The sequence below is a fragment of the Mastigoproctus giganteus genome, chromosome 6, assembly GCF_048544385.1.
Source record: "Mastigoproctus giganteus isolate SK-2022 chromosome 6, ASM4854438v1, whole genome shotgun sequence".
NCBI lineage: Eukaryota > Metazoa > Arthropoda > Arachnida > Uropygi > Thelyphonidae > Mastigoproctus > Mastigoproctus giganteus.
This window is the reverse complement of record NC_143580.1, coordinates 230,962,415-230,982,595: the sequence shown is the minus strand read 5'-3', so window position 1 is coordinate 230,982,595 and position 20,181 is coordinate 230,962,415. Positions and strand designations below refer to the sequence as shown.

Sequence of the window (20,181 nt, the reverse complement as noted above, 5' to 3'; positions counted from 1 at the left end):
CATCTATTCTACATCTGTCTTTCCTCAATTTGAATTTATGCCCTCTCAGGTGATTATTCTGAACAAGAGGAAGAATCCCATCAGCATTGAGCATGCTCAAACCATTCAAGGCTTTGTATACCTCTATCAGATCACCTCGCTGCTGCCTAGTCTCCAGACACTGTAATTCACAAAACCTAAGCCTTTCTTCATAAGAGCACCCCCTTTGTTCCATTCACTAATCTTGTTGCCCTTCTCTGTATTCGTTCCAGCAGCTCTACATCCTTCTTGAAATGAGGTCTCCAGGCCTGTATACAGTACTCTAGGTGTGGCCTGACCATTGCCTTATACAAGGGAATAATCACCTCCTTATCCCTGCTAGAAAAATTCCTATATATCATTGACAATACACCATGGGCTACTCTTGCAGCCCGTCTGCACTGCTCAGAGAACTTCATATCTGCCTGCACAACCACCCCCCAGGTCCCTTTCATTCTCTACCACTGTCAGTGTAGTACCACAGAGTTGATACGTTGCTCTAGGGTTGCTGTTTCCCATATGTAGTACTTTACATTTGTCAATGTTAAATTTCATTTGCCACCTCTCAGCCCATCTGCTCAACCTTTCCAGATCCTGTTGCAGCAGCATAGTGTCAGTAGTGTCCTTGACAACCCTGCCAACCTTCGTATCGTCTGCAAACTTGGACATTAAGCTTGATATACCATCATCAATATCATTTATAAATACAGAAAACAATAAAGGACCCAATACTGAACCCTGAGGGACTCCACTAATAACATTAGTCCACGATGAGCAGTGTCCATTGATTACCACTCTCTGTCTTCTCCCCCTCAACCACCCCTTTATCCATAGCAGCAATTTGCCTCCAATGCCACACTGCTCCAATTCGTGCAGCAGTCTTCCATGTGCAACAGTATCAAAAGCCTTTCTAAGATCCAAGTATATAATATCAAAGTTATTCCCTGCATCCAGTTCTTTTGTGACTGCATCATAGTATCCAATCAAATTAGTCAGGCAAGACTTCCTCTTAACAAAACCATGCTGTGTCTGAGCTATAACTGAAGTCTTGTCTGGATGATCCTGCAGTGCTTCTTTAACCAGTGCCTCCATTAATTTTCCGGGAACAGAAGTTAAACTCACAGGTCTATAATTACTTGTGTCAGCCTTTGATCCTCCTTTGTGAATTGGGGTCACATTTGCACATCTCCAGTCCAAGGAAGCTCTCATAGTTATGGCTAAGGGTTTGCTTACTTCCATTGCTGCCTCCTTTAATATAACTGGATAGATTCCATCCACCCCAGGTGCCTTTCTTGTGTTTATCTTCAACAATTTCTCCTCCCCTTTACTCTCAGTTATTACAAGATTCTCTAACTTACTGCCAGAGTTGAATACACCTCTGGCATTCCCCTCGCTGAATAACTCCTCATGTGTGAATTCCGATGCAAAATATTCATTTAGTTTGTTAGCTACCTGAGCAGGATCATCAACAGTTGACCCATCGATATCAAGTGGACCAATCTGATTCATCCGCTTCCTTCTAGAGTTTACATAAGTAAAGAACTCTTTGCTGTTTTTCTTTGCATCCTTTGCCAAGGATTTCTCGTAATCTGCCTTCGCCTGCCTAACCTCCTTCGTAACTTGGTTACAGATCAACTTGTATCTATCATAGGCTTCTGTGTCACGTGTTAATTTGTATGTATCCCATGCATTTTTCTTCTCTGCCATATGCCTCATTAGTTCGTCTGACATCCATTTAGGCCTAAACCTTGAACAATATTTCTTAGTTGGTATGTAAAGCCTAGTAGCTTCCAAGATAAGTTCTTTGAATGCTTCCCATTTTGAATTTGCTGTTGGTAACATCATCAGTTGATCCACCGTATAGAATTTAAATACTGTCTCAGTCCACCGTAGTCGCCTTTACGAAAGCAATACCCCTTCCCTTTCCCCCTAATGGTAGTTACCTCTTTGAGTAAATCCCACTTCAGAACACTGATCACTGCCACCTAGTGGTTCATTTATCTGCAGATTCTTAATGCATGAAGAATCACTACTGATAATCAAATCAAGAGTATTACTCCCTCTAGTTGCCTCCCGAACATGCTGATGTAGAAAGCAATCATCCAATAAATCCACAAAAGCCTTGCTAGTGTGTGAGTGACCAGCCCCCAAATTCCAGTCAATATCTGGGAAATTAAAATCCCCCATAATAAGACTCTCTGATTTACTGGCCCATTATTTCTCTGTACAGTTTCTTATTATACTCATCAGAGTCATTAGGCCTATAGCACACTCCTACTCAATTTTGATCTCCCAATGCTTATGTCACACCAAACTGACTCAACACTGCACTGTCCAGCGATGTCGACTGGCTTCACTTCCTTGGATTTTGTTTTTTTTTTAACTAATAGCATAACCCCTCCTCCCTTCCTATCCTGTCTATCCTTTCTGTAGACATTGTACTCCCCAAATTCCAGTTCTGCATTCCTTATATCTGTGTTACACCACGTCTCTGAAATCCGAACAGTATCTGCCTTTGATGTTTTGAGCAATACCTCAAATTCATCAAATTTATTTACTAGACTCCTAGCATTGGTGTACACGCAAGTATACATGCACCTGCTCTTCCTCTTAGCCACCCTAACACAAACCATGTGTTTACTTGTACCCCAATGATTCCCAGCAGTCTCTGAAATATCCTGCATCTTATTTTCCAGGCTGCTGCTCATTCCAATAGAAGCAGTGCAAGAATCACTTTCTCCTCTGCCAATGGCTACTGTTAATCTATTAGTCCTTGTATCCCCCCAATCTAGCAGTTTTCCGACCCTCCTAACACTGCCTGGATAGCATCAGCAAACATTCTTGCACCCTTTCTATTTAAGTGTATCCCATCCCTGTAGAAGCAGTCTCTCCTGTTAACAAGTACAGACCAGGCTGAAAAAAATTCTACCCCTTGAGCCCTGCACAATCTTTCCAGGGCTGAATTGAACGACAAGTAATTCCGCCAGTAATTTAATAATATGAAATAACAGGACATTTTATACACCATTTTTCTACAATGGCATTTTATTCCTTTTTGATATGAGAACATCTTTGGTGGCACCTACTAAATTTCGGACTGAAGTAAAAGTAATTTGTCACGAAAATGCAGCATAGAAATGACAGCATTTGCCATTTCCATCTCGCATCTTTGACGAAAATGCCAGAGGGAAATGACATCGTTTCTGTAAAGATTACTAATCTTTGTTTCTTTTAGGTATTTTGATTTGTATATATTGATTACGACATAAAAGAACTTTTGTATTATAAATATTTTATTGTAAATAAAATAATTAATAATTAAATCCATAAATTATTTTATTGTAAATAAAATGTTTAATGGATTTAATTAGGATGATCAACAACTTCGCTATAGCAATCAGGTTTACTTTTAACTGGTTTTGAATAAAGGAGAAATTAGGGCTGAAAAATGACAGGTCTAAGGCTGTGTAGCCTTTTTAGCCAATTGGTGGAACTGGCTCAGCTTGTATATTGGCTTGAAAGTAAGAAATTGTTGCTTGGAGAAATTCAGAATATTTGTAGCTGATAGATTTCACTTATTTCATGATTTTACACTCATTCACACATTGATTAATTATGCTAAATCTGTAGTGAAACTGTTTTAAGCAAACAGTGTTAATAATATTTGTCTAGTATAGTCAAATAAAATAGTTTCTTTTTTTTTTTTCTCTTTTTTTTGTAGAGAAATGTTGGACTGCTTTCGAAAGATTAGAGATGATAGACAGTGCCGTGCCATTGTAATATCGGGATCTGGAAAAATGTTCTCTGCAGGTTTGGTTTTTTTTTTTTTTTTTTTTTTTTAATAAATGGATTAGATAGTTGTATTTCTTTCTTATTATGATGTTGAAATTATGTTATTGGAAACATCTAATTTTTAAAAAGAAAATAATTGGGCATTTTCTCTTAATACTCAAAATGAAACATTTTATACATCCCAATTTATTCTTCAATTCATCAAAGATCTTTTGTTCTTTAAAAGTGTAATACAAATTACCTACATTCTTTACTCCACAATAAAATAATATATTATTTAGCACTACATTACAGCACCTTTACCAGAGCCTCAATCACATGCAGTCTGTGTATTAAAGCCTGTAAAATACAAATATAATTCACAGAAAAGACATGTGATTTGTAAGGATAGTCTTGAACTTAGTGACCAACTTAATTAACTGTTTTATAATTGGTTAAAATTGTCTAGGCATTGCACTTCTATGTCATTTTACTTTTGTATTGAATAATTTGCTTCCCAGGCTTGAGATATTTTTGTCTCTGCGAGCCTTTTGTTAAATCTTCTAATAAAAATTTAACAAAAGACAATTTAACAGTTTAACAATTTCTTTGCATTTCCTTTCCTTAAAATGTTTTTCTCCTCATAATATTATAAAACTATTTTCATTATATGCAAATTTTCACCCACTTGCTTGATGAATTCTGATTATTTTTGGGTTTTTTTTTAACATGTTTTGTATGTTCACCTATATACATTCTCTCTCTCTCTCTCTCTCTCTCTCTCTCTCTCTCTCTCTCTCTCTCTCTCTCTCTCTCTCTCTCATCTTTTTAGAGATGTCAGATCTTTTAACTGATTTTTCCATCTTATTTACAAGTTTAAAAATTACTTCTTCCCCATATTTTTTAAATTCTGTTTGCTTTTTTCCTTACCTACATTCTTTAAACCTTTGACATAATGGAATAAATATAGTTTTTCTGTAGTCTAATTTTGTTTTTGATTCCCGTTTTCCTTTTGAATTTACATATAGTTTTATGTAAGTAATTTCTTCTCTTTTTTTATTTTATTTTTTTTACTATTTCTTCCTCTGTTTTTGCAATTTTGCTACAAATAGTAAGCCTTTTAATTGTAAGACTTAATCTTAATTTTTTTATATTGTGTGAATGGCTGGAAGTATAAGTACTGCTATGTATCTGTATCTTTTTTTTTCTTATACATCTAGGTACCGAGCACGTTACCTTTTTTTTTTTTTTTTATTCGACTAAAACAACCATAAATTATAGTTGATAGGTATCCTCTTTGTCTAATTTAAACTTTATACTTTATGTAAGTTGTTTATTAGATAGTATGAATAAGAGCTGTAATACTCAATGTTCTACGTTGATAATAATATTAGTAAATTAATAAGAGGAGTTTACCTCAATATAGTACGTAGAACACTTCCGTATGATACCCTCCAGAAATAAAAACGAAAAAATCGACAACTTACCGGTACATTAAAGTAAAATATAAATAATCAATTTAACACAATTAAAAGAATCTAACGAAAATATTCAAAATCATTTTGAATATTTTCGTTAGATTCTTTTAATTGCGTTAATTTGAATTTTAATTGTGTTAAATTGATTATTTGATTATTTATATTTACTTTAATGTACCGGTAAGTTGTCGTTTTTTTCGTTTTTATTTCTGGAGGGTATCATACGGAAGTGTTCTACATACTATATTGAGGTAAACTCCTCTTATTAATTTACTACTAGTAAATTGTTTATATAGTCTTGAAATTTTTCAGTCATTTCCCCATGGATTTCATCTGTTCTGGTTTTAAATTGAATCCCCTAATCACTTTAGTCTTGATATTTACCATAAAACCTTTCTATGATTGGTGATAAGATTGGTGATAATGAATATTCCATGCTAAGTCCCAATTTTTGAAAGTGAAACTTCTGCTCAGAATTAAACTAATCTGGTTCAATTAAACTAATCTTAATGAAATCCGATAATATTTTGTTCATATACAGGATCCTTATTTACCCATTCTGTAATTTTTTTTTTTTTTTTTTTTTTCTCTTCTTTACTGATTCTGTTGCCTCCTCAGTCAGAAGCAGTAGGACACCTATTTTCTTTAAGTACAGTTTAAAATGTTTTAATTACTACTTGCCAACAATATTTTAACAATGCTTAAAGAAAATCAAATAACAAATCACTGGAGATTAACTACATAGGAATCCAGCATGTTTTACATACACTACAACTGATGGAAACCGAAAGGAGGCTCCTGGTGGTTGAAGGGCCCATCTTGAGCACACCACTTTGGTCCTTTCTTCATCAAGGTGGGTGGTCCTGGGATAGCCCACATGGGATTAGTCAGCTAATAGGTTTACCTTAAAGGGTCAACCGTGTCAGTGCCATTCCCCTACCCTCATGCTCAGAGGGAAAGGATTCAGGCTGGCCAAGGTGCAGCTATAGTGCCTGGATAGCCCTAGAATCTCACTCCTGATTGCATACATACTGGGTAGTGTGGGTTCCTCCAAGTTTCATGGTGGGTGGGCAGCCCAGGCACTGAAACAAATAAAATAACTCATGAATCCTGATAGCATAAACTCTTCTTCTAAAACCCCAACAAGATCTCTACCAGAAAATTATACCTATGAGAGAGACAGTGACCTAGAACTGAAGATGTATCACCTCCATATCTGATAGTACATTCTACCAATGGGAAAGAATTTTGGCCTTCATCCAGAAGGTTTTGAAAGAGCTGGCACAATCCCCAAAATCGCTCAAACTGCTTCGTTCTGGTGACATCCTTGTTGAGAACAGAAATGATAAATATATAGAACAACTCATCCATTCAGAACTAGTGATTGTAGTAGCAGCCTCACAAGACACTGAACTCATCCTGAGGTATAATCTTAGAATAGGATCTTCTCAAAGTATTTGGGAGTGACAGCTGACAAGTGAATATTCATATTGATTAGAATCTAGTAACCACCAGAAACTTCATCCTTACCTTTAATTCACCATCTCCTAATTTGATCAAAGCTGGTTTATCTTAACTGCCCAGTGCATCTATATACCAAATCTTTTAACATGATCTAAGTGCCAGGAATATGGACACAATGGACTGTCATGGTGCTCCTGCATGCACTTGGTGTAGTGCAGAGCACCATAAAATAAGTTTGTTCAGCTCAAAAACTGACATGCATTAATTACCAAGGAAAACACCATGCATACACTCAAGCATGCCAACAGTGGAAATAGGAAAAAGAAATACAGAAACTTAAAGCAGAACTGAACATATACTAGGAGGCAAGAAAAGAAATAAAATGCAGGTAAATAGCAATAACTATACACATGCTCATAAATGTTATGGGGACATATTCTGTTGGAACATAGTCAGGAATGACCATTTCACCAAAGGAATCATTACTACTACACTTGCTATTTAATGAGTTCTCAGAAACTCTCACAGAAAACTCAATCAGCTACCACCCCAGTATCAGTGCCTTCTAATCAGCCACCACATCCAATATCTACTGTTAAAGAAAAACCATAGGAAGCTCAAGCACCAAAGTTACTACATGAAACAGTGTATGTTTTGAAATTAAGGAGGTACCCAAAGACTCAGTCCCGGAACTCTTTGCAGGATTGAAAATGGATGTGAGAGTGTCCATTTGGTCTACTTTTTTAAAAAAGAAAAATCCAAGACTGAGAAAAGTAAGTCTTCAGCACTGTGGAAGCTAACCAGTAGCTCCACCAAGCACCCAAATAATGACTGAATTCCTACAGTGGAATTGTCATGGATTCCAGCAAAGTGCAAATCATATCAAGGCCCTCTTCCAGAGCATGAGCCAATCTGCTTGAACTAGTTTTGCTTGAAGACATATCTAAAGGCAAATGATGACCTCACCTTGCATAATATAACCTTAGTTTCATCTGAATGGTTAGAAATAGGACTGGGCCTGCTCACGGACAAGTTGTAATCCTTGTCAGCAACCAAATGGGATTTCAACCTATGCCACTTACTACAACTTCGAGGCAGTAGTAATTTGCTTTACAGTAGAGTTTTCATTAATAGTGTGCTCCATCTATTTGCCACATGGTCTGCAGACTGACTTTAATGATCTTATTATGCAGCTACCTTTCCCCCATCTTACTTTTTGAGGATTTTAATGGACATATTTCCCTATGGGGTAGTGCTGACATTAATGGAAAATGTATCGTGGAACATATGCTCACTGACAATGACCTATCCCTTCTAAACATGGGAACTGATACCTTTTGCCGCATGCCTACCCATATGTTTTCTGCCATTGATCTTTCTATCTGCTCCCTACACAGATCTTTCTGTCTACTCTTTTGCAGTAATGCAAACTTACAGAAAATATTATCCGTGCGGCTGAAATTGTAATTTCAAAATCATCTACCTGGCATTCCAGCATTTTTAAAATCCTGGTTGAATGTAGGCTTCATAGTGGCAAGAAAAGGCTCAAAACAAAGCCTGAGGGATATTCCAAAGATCCTACCACATTTAATCTCACATATGAGCACACATATGAATGAAAGCATGGTATATTTGCCATCAGAACCAAAAAGAATTGTGGATTCACTTTACATCATCTATCACCTGATCGATCAGCACGAAAGTGGTCAAGGAGAAAGTGCTCCTTTTCATCAGTTCTAATACATGTGCTATTGCTGATTTGACTGCAGTAGCCAATGCTCTTGTGGAAATATTTTTCTAAAATCTCAAGAACATCATCTTACTCCCCACAGTTCCTGGTTCTGAAACGGAAGAATAAAAAAATTGACTCCTAATTTTACATAAATAGTTTTTGCCCATATAATGGATATGTGCCATACAAGAATTAAAAACAGCTTTTACTCTTTCTAAGGCAAATGCTGTTAGACCAGCTGACATCCATTATCAAATGATTAAATACCTTTCACTAAAATCTATAGATCACCTGCTCTTCTTATATAACAGTCTTTCTTTAATAGCATTTACCAGGTAGCTGGCACAAGTCCTTAACTTTGATAACCAGGTAACATCCCAAAGTTCCAACCAACTACCATCCTATCACTTTGACTACCTGTTGGTGCAAGAGCTTGGAGACCCTTCATGCTGAAGAGAGGCTCTGGGAGTGAGTTTCAAAATCACTAATTTCACATGACTGTGCCTTGTGAAATTAGTGGTTTCGAAATTACAGACTACCATTTATTAGTAAATCTTTTTGTGCCTAAACGAATGCTCGTGGAATTGATGGCATATACCCAGTAATTTTGAGTGAGGTGGCCAGAGTATTTTGAACCATTGAGGTTAATTATGGGGATATCTTTATACTCAGAAGAGATTCCTTTGGATTGTAGAAGTGCCAATATATCGTCAATACATAAATGCAGTACTAAGTGAAATCAGCAACTACAGACCAGTTAATCTGACTTCAGTGGTAGGGAAAACCTTTAAGGAAATGATTAAGAGTGCAATTCAGGGAAATTTAGAAGGAATTGGCATTCTAAAGGACAACACATCACAGTTTTGTTAAGGGAAAATCTTTTTAACTATCCTAGTAAATTATTTTGACATAGTTACTCATTAGCTGGATGTATTGAATCAATTTCATCATAGTTTATTTGGATTTTAGCAAAGCATTTGAGTTGGTCCCTGATGAGTGGTTACTGTATAAGCTGGAGCATGTTGTTATTACTAGAAAGGTTCTAAGATTGACTGCTAAGTTCATAAAGTTGTGATCAGTAGATATTCTTCACATTGGTGTAACGTCAGAAGTGGAGCCACACAGGGATCAATTATTGGGCCACTTTTGCTTCTGATTTTCTTAGACATTGACAAAGTGATAAAGAGCATGATGTCAAAATTTGCAGACGACATAAATATTGGAAGAGTCATTAATGATCAGTACCTAGCAGCACTCCTTCAGGATAACTTGGACAGGCTTCAAGAATAGTCAGAAAAGTGGCAGCTACTTAATGTAGAAACATTCAAGGTCTCACGGGGATTGTAACCTGAAAGTAAATTATACACTTGGTGGGCTTGAATTAAAAACAGGAAGAAAGGGATCTGGGTAGATATGAAGTTTTCTGAGCAGTATAAACAGACAGAGAGGAAAACCCATATTGTCCTATTGATGATTTATCGAACATTGTCTGTAGAGATAGGGAGTTCATAATCCCACCCTATAAAGGAATTGTAAGACCACATTTGGAATGCCATGTCCAAGTATGGAGATCTCGTCTAAAAAACAATATTGAACTTCTTGAGAGAGTCCGACTAGCAACTTGCATGGTTGAGATTGGCAAAAGAGTACAAGCAAAGACATCAATCATGTGTGCTACAGAGCTTAGCAATCAAGCAGCTTTAGAGGGGACCTGATTGAGGTTTATAAGGCTCTGAGAGGGGTTAATAAAATGAATTCCAGAAGTAGTGGCCATCAATTCAAATTACAGGGGAAGAGTTTAGACTAGATTGTAGAAAGCTTTCTTTTAGCAGGCAAGTAGTTGATTACTGGAACAAGTTGCATTCGAGGGTAGTTGAGGCTGACAGTGTGAAAAAATTCAGAGCTCAAACTAGACAGTTACCTACATGAGGAGGGAATAGCATAATTTGTAATTTCTTATCTACTCTTTGTGTGTGTAGCAAAGCCTGTGGCTATCTTGCACTATATTGCTATACTAATACTAACTAGAGGGTGCTTGGCATACAGTCTTCTATCATGAGTCTTGCATAGCACACATATAATGAAGATAATATACAGCTGGTCATGCATCCCACCTCATGATTCACATCTAGTGTATCTTACTAGAAGAAATGGGAAGGGGGAGTTCTCTGGAATCTGCAAAGGATTTATCTAGCAGCGACATATCATCCGTTAGCTTGCACCAATTTGGGCCCTGTTGCAAGTTAAGTTTGTTTTCTTTTATGAAACTCATTTCCTCTTTTTCCTTCTCTCCCTTCTCCATCACTTTGAGTGTTGGCACACTAACACCACTTGCATTATCAGCTGTATAATGCATTATGGTCTGAGTTGCAGCCTATAGGATGCCACAAAAATCATCCTAATATTGAAATTGAAGTGACATTTGGTCAAAATATTTCATTGGTACCTAGACAAGTGAAGGGCTGTCTAAAGACAGGGATAGTCATTTTGAAAATACATTGCCGAATTTTGGTTATGGCTATACAGATTAATAAATTCTGCAAGCAACAATAGTTTTCAATTTTATTTTTCAGTGTTTATTGCAAAAAGTAAGATGTTCAGAATAGTAGGATTCATTTATTTGTTAACAGGTATATAAGTGAATATTAATATTCTCTGACACTTATTAGATAATATTAATGGTGATAGTTTTTCTGTAGGACTGGACTACTCAGATATGCAAGATTTAACTTCCCAAGTAGCTGGTAAAGGAGGAGATGTAGCAAGGAAAGCAAAGTTCCTCCAAGCACTTATTTCCAAATATCAGGAATCCTTCAATGCTATCGAGGATGTAAGCAATACACTTTGACTATTTTGTTACATTGACATGTTAAATTGTGATTATGTAATGACAAATTAGAATCTTTCTCTTCTTGAAATTTAATGGAAAGTGAAGAAGTGTTAAATATGAACCAGAATAAAGAAATTTGACAACCAAAAAATATCTTTTAAAATGGGAGAGGATGATGCCTGTGAGCATTGCTGCCCAATTTTAATAATAGCATGAGTAGCGGCAAATGATGCAAGAAAGCAAGCTTATAGTGCCTCAGCCAAAAAAAGAAGAAAAAAAAAAAAAAACCTTCCTACATCACATGTCCACTCCTTCCAATAATTTGTCTAGTTCTACCTTTTAATTTATCCACTATCACAACAACATATGAAAGTCTTTTCCAACAATCAACCACTCGCTGACTGAAGACAAACCTCTACACGTCTGTCCTACAACCATCCTTCCTCAATTTACTTGCTCAGTCTATTCAAAGCCATACCTGGCAGTGTATGTCTGCCAGGGGCAAAGGTTGATAACGTTGCAGAGCAGATATCATCTTTTAAGGACACAAGGTGATATTGTTGTACACTTTGGCACTAATGATATTAAGAATAGGAGACCAGCGGAATTACTTAACAAGTACAGGTCACTGTTGAAAAAAAGCCGTGAATTAGGGTTGAATGTGAAAGCGTCTGCAATTCTGCCCAGACATGATAGGAGGGAGTGTACGATGAGAGCCTTGTTGATCAATTTGGCCCTGGAGAGATTGTGCAAGGCTCAAAGGGTAGAATTTTTCTCAGCCTGGTCTGTGCTTGTTAACAGGAGAGACTTACAGGGATGGGATACACGTAAATAGAAAGGGTGCAAGAATATTTGCTGATGCTATTGAGGCTGTTCCCCCCCCCCCCCAAACTGTGCTAGCTTGGGGGAGGGATACATGGACTAATAGATTAACAGTAGCCGCTTGCAGAGGTGAAAGTGTTTCTTGCACGGCTTCTATTGGAACGAGCAGCACCCTGGAAAACAAGGTGCAGGGGATTTCAGGAACTGCTAGGATTCATTGCAGAACAAGTTAAAACATGGGTTGTGTTAGAATAGCTAAGAATAGGAACAGGTGCATGTATACTTGCATGTGCACCAGTGGTAAGAATTTGATCAATAAGTTTGAATTTGAGGTGATTATCTAGACATCAAAATCAGATATTGTCAGGATATCAAAGAGGTGGTGTCACAGAGATATAAGGAATGCAGAAATGGAATTTGAGATGTACAATGTGTACAGGAAGGAAAGGCAGAATAGGAAGGGAGGAGGGGTTATGCTATTAGTTAAGAAACACAAATCTAAGGAAGTGCAGCCAGTTGACATCGCTGGACAATGCAATGTCAAGTCGGTTTGGTGTGACGTAGGCACTAGGGGATCAAAATTGAGAGTAGGAGTGTGTTATAGGTCTAATGACTCTGAGTATAATAAAAAAAAAAAAAAAACCAGGGAAATAGTGGGCCAGTAAATCAGTGTGTTTTATGGGGGATTTTAATTTCCCAGATATTGACTGGAATTTGTGGGTTGGTCACTCACACACTAGCAAGGCTTTTGTGGATTTATTGGATGATTGTTTTCTACATCAGCATGTTCAGGAGACAACTAGAGGGAGTAATACTCTTGATCTGATTATCAGTAGTGATCCTTCATGCATTACGAATCTGCAGATAAAGGAACCACTAGGTGGCAGTGATCACAGTGTGTTGAAGTGGGATTTACTCAAAAAGGTAACTACCATCAGGGGTAAAGGGAAGGGTTTTTTGCTTTCGTAAAGGCGAATAGAGTGGTCCGAGGCGGTATTTAAATTCTATACGGTGGGACCAACTGATGTTACCAACAGCAAATTCAAAATGGGAAGCATTCAAAGAATTTATCTTAGAAGCTATTAGGCTTTATATACCAACTAAGAAATATTGTTCAAGGTTCAAGGCCTAAATGGATCTCAGATGAACTAATGAGACATGTGGCAGAGAAGAAAAATGCATGGGATACATATAAATTAATGTGTGACATGGAAGCCTATGATAGATATTAGCTGGTCTATAACCAAGTCACAAAGGAGATTAGGTAGGCAAAGGCAGATTATGAGAAAACTTTCGCAAAGGATGCAAAGAAAAACAGCAAAGAGTTCTTTTCTTATGTAAACTCTAGAAAGAAGGGGATGAATCAGATTGGTCCACTTGATATCAATGGCTCAACTGTTGATGATCCTGCTCAGGTGGCTAACAAACTAAATGAGTATTTTGCATCTACATTCACACATCAGGAGTTATTCAGGGAAGGGAATGCCAGAGGTGAATTAAACTCTGGCAGTGAGCTAGTTGATTTTGTAATAACTCAGAGGAAAGTGGAGGAGAAATTGTTGAAGATAAACATAAAAAGGACACCCGGGGTGGATGGGATCTATCCAGTTATATTAAAGGAAGCAGCAAAGGAAGTAAGCAAACCCTTAGCCATAATTATGAGCTTCCTTGGACTCAGGGGAAGTACCCATGGACTGGAAATGTGCAAATGTGACCCCAATTCACAAAGGAGGATCAAAGGGAGACACAAATAATTATAGACCTATTAGTTTAACTTCTGTTCCAAGAAAATTAATGGAGGCACTGGTTAAAGAAGCACTGCAGGATCATCTAAATCCGCGGTCGCCAACCTTTCGGACCTCATGGACCACTAAACTCAATTTTGAATCCACTAACATGATTTTTTCCATAAAAGTAACATTCTAAATATGAAATGGTACTTACACTTGTTTTTGCACTCAAAGTTATTTGCAAAAAATTCGATATCATTAATGTTAATATAATTAATAATATAATGGCCTTATAATGATAAAAAAAGAGTATAATAAATAAACGCAGATATATTCATTATGAAAAATGCAAAAAAACATTTTAAATTTCATTTTATTAAAAAAAGAATTAACAAACAATTAATATTATCAAATGTCGAGTGCACCTCGACATAGAGGTGTATAAAGGATTAATTATAACAAAATAATCAGTGTGACATTTGTTGCTGCTTGTTTGAAACCAGGGTTCGAGCCAGTCACCACCAAATACGGAGGATGCGGAAAGGTCAGAGAATGACCACCGCATATCCCAGAGAAATATGGCCTTAGTTGCTAATGCTCCTAAAAAAAAAAAAAAAAAACAAATAAATAACAATCCTCTTGTTCAGAATAATCACCTGAAAGGGCATAAAGTCAAATTGAGAAAGACAGTTGTAGGATAGATGTGCGGAAGTTTTGCTGTAGCCAGTGGGAAGTTGATTGGTGGAACAAACCTCCATCTTTTGTTGTGGAAATTGACAGCCTAAATAAATTTAAGGCTGAGCTGGATAGGTATTTGGAACGAACGGAGGGGTGAAATGGGAGCGTTTTTTTTTTTTTTTGCTGATGCTGCATAATCTTGCTTTCTTGCATCGTATGCCTATGCTAATGCCTTAAAAAAAAAAAAAAAAAACACCTCAATCAGATCACATTGTATGTGCCTAGTCTTCAGACACTGCAGTTTGCAGAACTGAAGCCTTTCTTGGTAAGAAAGGTTTCAGTTATGCATTTTGGTAAGACCACCCTTTTGTTCCTCTCACCAATATCATTACCTTTCTCTGCACCAATTTTAGCAGATCTACATCCTTCCTAAAAATGAAGCCTCCAGACCTGTTGCAGTACTGAAGTTGCAGCTTAACAATTGCCTTGTACAATGAGATAATCGCTTCCTTATCCCTGTTAGCAAAGTTTCTGTATGTTATTGATAAAACCCCATAAGCTATCCTGGCTGCCTTTCTGCACTGCTCAGAGAACTTCATATGTTACTGCACAATTACTCCCAGATCTTTTTCATTTTCCACTACTCTAAGTGTAGTACCACACAGTTGGTACGTTAATATGGGATTCTTCCATTTGTCATTGTTAAACTTCAGCTGACATTTCTCAGCCCAACTGTCTAAATTTTCTAGATCTTGCAGTAGCATACCTTTATTACTTTCATTAACCACCTTGCAAAATGTATGGCATGCTTTGCATATGAATTATGATGGGTTGCATGTAAATTATGTATCATCTCCAAACTTAGATATTAAACCCAATATATCTACATCAACATCATTTATAAATATTGAAAACAATGGGCCCAGCACTGCACTGTGGTAGACTCCCTAATAACATTAGTCCATGAAGAGCAGTGTCCATTAATAACAGTTCTGTCTTCTTTCACTCAAACATCCTTTTATCCATAGCAGTAATTTTTGCTTAATGCCACGTTGCTCCAGTTTATACAGCAGTCCTCTATATACGCAACAGTATCAAAAACTTTATTAAAATTGAATTATATAATATAAAAATTATTTTATACATCCTGTTCCTTTCTTACTGCATCATAGTATCCAATCAGATTGGTCAAGCAAGATTGTCTCTGTGTATCCATGCTATCACAGCAGTATAATTGCATTCCTGTGTAGATGTTCTTCCAGTACTTTAATCAATGATTCCATTACTTCTCCTGGAACAGAAGTTAAGCTGACCTGTAATTACTCATGACAGGTCTGTAATTACTCATGTCACCTTTTTGATCCCCCTTTGTTAACTGGAGATACATTTGGACATCTCCAATCCATAGCGGCCTCCTCTGAATGCAAAGATGCTCTCAAAATTATGGCTGAGGGTTTTCTTTCTCCATTTGCTGTCTCCCTTAATATAATTGGATAGATATCAGCCACCTTTTTTATGTTTAGCTTCAACAATTCTTCCACTTTCTTCTCAATTATCACAAAATCATTTTTGTTAGTTTCATAAACTTCTGGCATCCCCTTCCTAAAGAATTCCTCATGTGTGTAGATACAAAATAGTTTATCATGAAAATAGTTTATCATGCTGCTGATAAACTGAAAATAGTTCAGTTTATCAGCAGCATGATCAGAATTATCAATGGTTAAACCATCGATATCAAGTATGCTGATATGATTCAACCTCTTCCTTCTACTGCTTACATAAGTGAAGAACTCTTTGCTTTTCTTTGCATTCTTTGCGAGAAATTTCTCATAATTTGCCTTAGCCTACCTAACCTCCTTTGACTTGACCTGATAATTTATATGGATCCCATGCATTTTTCTTCTCTGCCACGTGTCTCATTATTTCATCTAACATCCGTTTAGGCATATACCTTGAAGAGTATTTCTTAGTTGGTACAAAAGTCCTAGTAGCTTCTATGATTAATTCCTTGAATGGTTCCCATTTAGAATTTTCTGTTGTTAACATCACCAGGTGGTCCCACTGTATATAGTATTTAAAAACTCTGAGACGTCTTTATGTAAATCCCACATCAGCACACTGTGATCACTGCCACTTTCTTAGTTCATAGAGAATATTACTTCCTCTTGTTGCCTGTCTAACATGCTCTTGTAGAAAACAGTCATCCAGTCCATCTTGCTAGTGTGAAAGTGACCAACCCATAAGTTGCTGTCAGGAAAGTTAAAATCCCCCATTATAACAAATTCTGGATTTGAATTTCAGTTTAATTTCATAAATTCAAATGAAATTTGAATTTACTGGCCTACTCAGTTTCTCTGTATAATTGTTTGTTATACTCATCACAGTCATTAATCCTACACACTCTTGCTCTCATTTTCAATTTCCATTGCTTAGGTCTTGCCAAACTGTTGCACTGGCCACACATGTCGACTGGTTGTACTGCCTTAGATTTAATATGCTTCTTAACTAAGAGTATAATTCCCCCTCCCATCCTGTCCGTCCTTTCTCTGTACATTGTACTCCACATATTCGAGCTCTGCATTCCTTATGTCTGGGTCACACCATATCTTTGATATCTCTACTATTTTTGCTTACAGAGGGCTGTATTTTTCTGAAATTCAAATCCAGATACACAAACAGATTTAGATAATTTCATTCCAGCAACAACAAAAATTTGATTAGAGTGAAATTGTAAAAAAAATTAATGTCAGACAATCAATTCAAAATATAAAAAAATTACTGTTTAAAAGCATTTATGTACAAGGTTTTCATTTTTGAGTTTTCAAAATTTCGAAGTAACTCACTCCAAAGAGTTGGCACCTAGCAGGGGGACTGAATCTGTGGAGTGCAAGTTCAACCCAAATAAAGATAATGGGATAATCACCTCATTTCCCTGCCAGGGTCAAAGAGGTGATTATTGAATTATCGAACATATTGAATTCTGCATACGTGTTTGAAAGCCTCTTAGGAGGATGTAGATTTGCTCAAATGGGTGCAGAGCAGGGCAACAAGACTAGCTCTTAAGCCAACAAGGTTTTTAAGAATAATTTGTAGTGCTAAAAACTGACTGTAATCAGTGATAAGCACAAGCTGATGTGATCTAGGACTGTGCATTGACCCTTTTCTTTATTTTAGATGTCTCACATTTCATTATTTCACTTTTTTTTTTTCTTATTCAGAAGTTTTGTTTTTTTATATGCATAAATGCTGAAATATTTTTTTTTTTATAAAGGTAGATTTAAACTTAGTATTTCGAGATTCACTGTTAAAATGCATTGGTTTAGCACTTCAATTGTTGCATCTCTCTTGAAATTGCTAAATTATTTTGCATTATTATAATCTGAAGGCCATTAAAATTGCTGAAATCATTATTTATATAACTTGCATTACATTATTTCACTGAATATGGATATATGGCATTATTACGTTGCAAGAATTTGCATATTAGAAAAATCATTTTATTTTCTCTCGTGTGTGTGTGTGTGTGTGTACAAGTGAAATATATATATAAATAAATTTGTAGTGTCTTAGGTATTACAATTATATTTCATGCAATTGAACTTTTTTGTTTTTCTATTTTCAGTGTCAGAAACCTGTAATAGCTGCAATACATGGCAAGTGTATTGGAGGTGGTGTTAATCTGGTGTGTGCTTGTGACATTCGATATTGTACTGAGGATGCTTCATTTGATATTAAAGTAAGACATTGTATTCTGTCCATGTCTTATATCATTACCCTTCTACTTTATCAAAATGTTACTTTTGTTAACACATGGGGGTAATGTACACCATTATGTATATTTCAAAATAGAGCCCATATGTTGCCTTGAGGACCAAAGTTATTTATGATGAAGTTGTAAACTTCATTGTAAATAACTTTGGTCCTTGAGGCTTGTCATAGACATTCTCTAAGCTAGGGTATTACAAGCTAGGGCTTGCTAACTTGGAGTCTAAAATGCTGATGGAACTTATTAAGGTGACACTTGAGTCAAGTGTACCGAATTTCATCAAATTCTGGTTATTCTGTAACAACTAAATCTTCTGCTTGCACCCTCACAATAGTGGGAGTATTAATAACCCTATAACCCCCATGTGGAATTTCCAAAATACAGCACCTATTATACTGGAAGTTGACCGCCCTGGTGAGAACCAATGTAAGTAGGTGTAGAGGTCTGGCATCTACACCACACAGAGGAATACCACCCCTCTACTTGGTTTTAAATAACTGTAGTGGAGTTTATTTTCCCTTTGGTATTATACTTTACAAATACTTTATTATATTTGGTATTATACTTTACAAATGCATCTAATATGTATTTGTAAAGATCATTATTGCCGAAAACAACTACAGAATGAGTGATCTAGGGGTAATAGAACATTTTTTAATGTATAAAGAATTAAGAAAACATATTTATATGAACTTAATTTATTTTCAAATATTAATATTTAATATTTTATTTCTTTACAGGAAGTAGATGTTGGAATGGCTGCAGACATGGGCACATTGCAAAGGTTGCCAAAGATTGCTGGTAATGATAGCCTCATAAGAGAATATGCTTTCACCTGCTCCCCAATAGATTCTGATACAGCAAAAAATGTTGAGTATCACATTCCCAGAAATGTATATTCTGTTATTGTAATTTTTTTATTTTTCAGTTATGGTTTTAATGGAATTTTGATATTTCTTTACAACTTATATTTATGACAAGTGTGGAGCTAGGATACTACTCAAATTAAATTATCCTCTCATTCAAATCAAACAACTCATCGTTAATCTCTGTTTAGTTGGGCACATCCTTCATTTGTCTCTGATGGCCAAATTCCTTAAATAATACTATACACAAAACTTATTTTTTAGTGATCAGATTCATTATGAATGCTGCAGAGTAGTAAAGGCCTCTTGGGAAATGACACTAATCTTTGCTGAGCACATGATAGACAAACAATCAGAAAATGGCCATTTTTGCTACACAATACTGTAATAGGCTATGCCTGCTGAAATATGTTCTGTATAACAGCTAATGTCAAAGCTGTTTTGAGTTCTGGTCACAGTTCACTTTATGTAGTAACTTAATTATATTCCTATTAGAAAACAGGCCTTGGGTGTCAGGCTGCATATCATTATAATTCCTTGTGACAACCGACAAACTAGTTAAATTAGACTTTATTAAAATAAAATAAAATGCAATATAAAATATATACATAAGTAAAGCACTGAAACAATGAAAGAGAAAAAGAAATAATAAAAGAGAAGTTTATGTATCAGGTACGTAATGAGTTGCTGCCGCTCTACTCTGAGACATAATGTCACAGCGGCAGCTGTTAAGTCTTAAAAATAGGCAACGCTTCTCTGTTGCCTATTTTTGTAAGAATTTTAGAAAATGTACTATCTGATTGTCGAACAACTTGTACTAATTCATGAAATTGTAGTGAATGCCATAATTCTGGAGCAATCAATGAGTTCTTCAGGCATTTATATATGGGTGCAGCACACACTGGAGGCAATTGCCGTAAATCTCCAACGAAGTATATATTCATACCTCCAAATGGCATTTTGTGAGCACCAGTTATCTGCTTTAAACGCATATCTATAATCGATAATAGTTCTGCACTAATCATA

General features: G+C 36.2%; 1 protein-coding gene across 1 annotated transcript in view; it reads left to right on the top strand.

Moving 5' to 3' along the window:
• Positions 1-20,181, top strand: part of LOC150085072 (delta(3,5)-Delta(2,4)-dienoyl-CoA isomerase, mitochondrial-like) — a 134,276-nt gene that overhangs the window by 92,685 nt on the left and 21,410 nt on the right. Inside the window, exons 3-6 of the mRNA XM_090376774.1 lie at positions 3,740-3,828; positions 11,163-11,293; positions 18,146-18,259; positions 19,030-19,158. Of these exons, the coding sequence (XP_090232900.1) occupies positions 3,740-3,828; positions 11,163-11,293; positions 18,146-18,259; positions 19,030-19,158 (463 nt within the window). The remainder of the gene's footprint in view (positions 1-3,739; positions 3,829-11,162; positions 11,294-18,145; positions 18,260-19,029; positions 19,159-20,181) is intronic.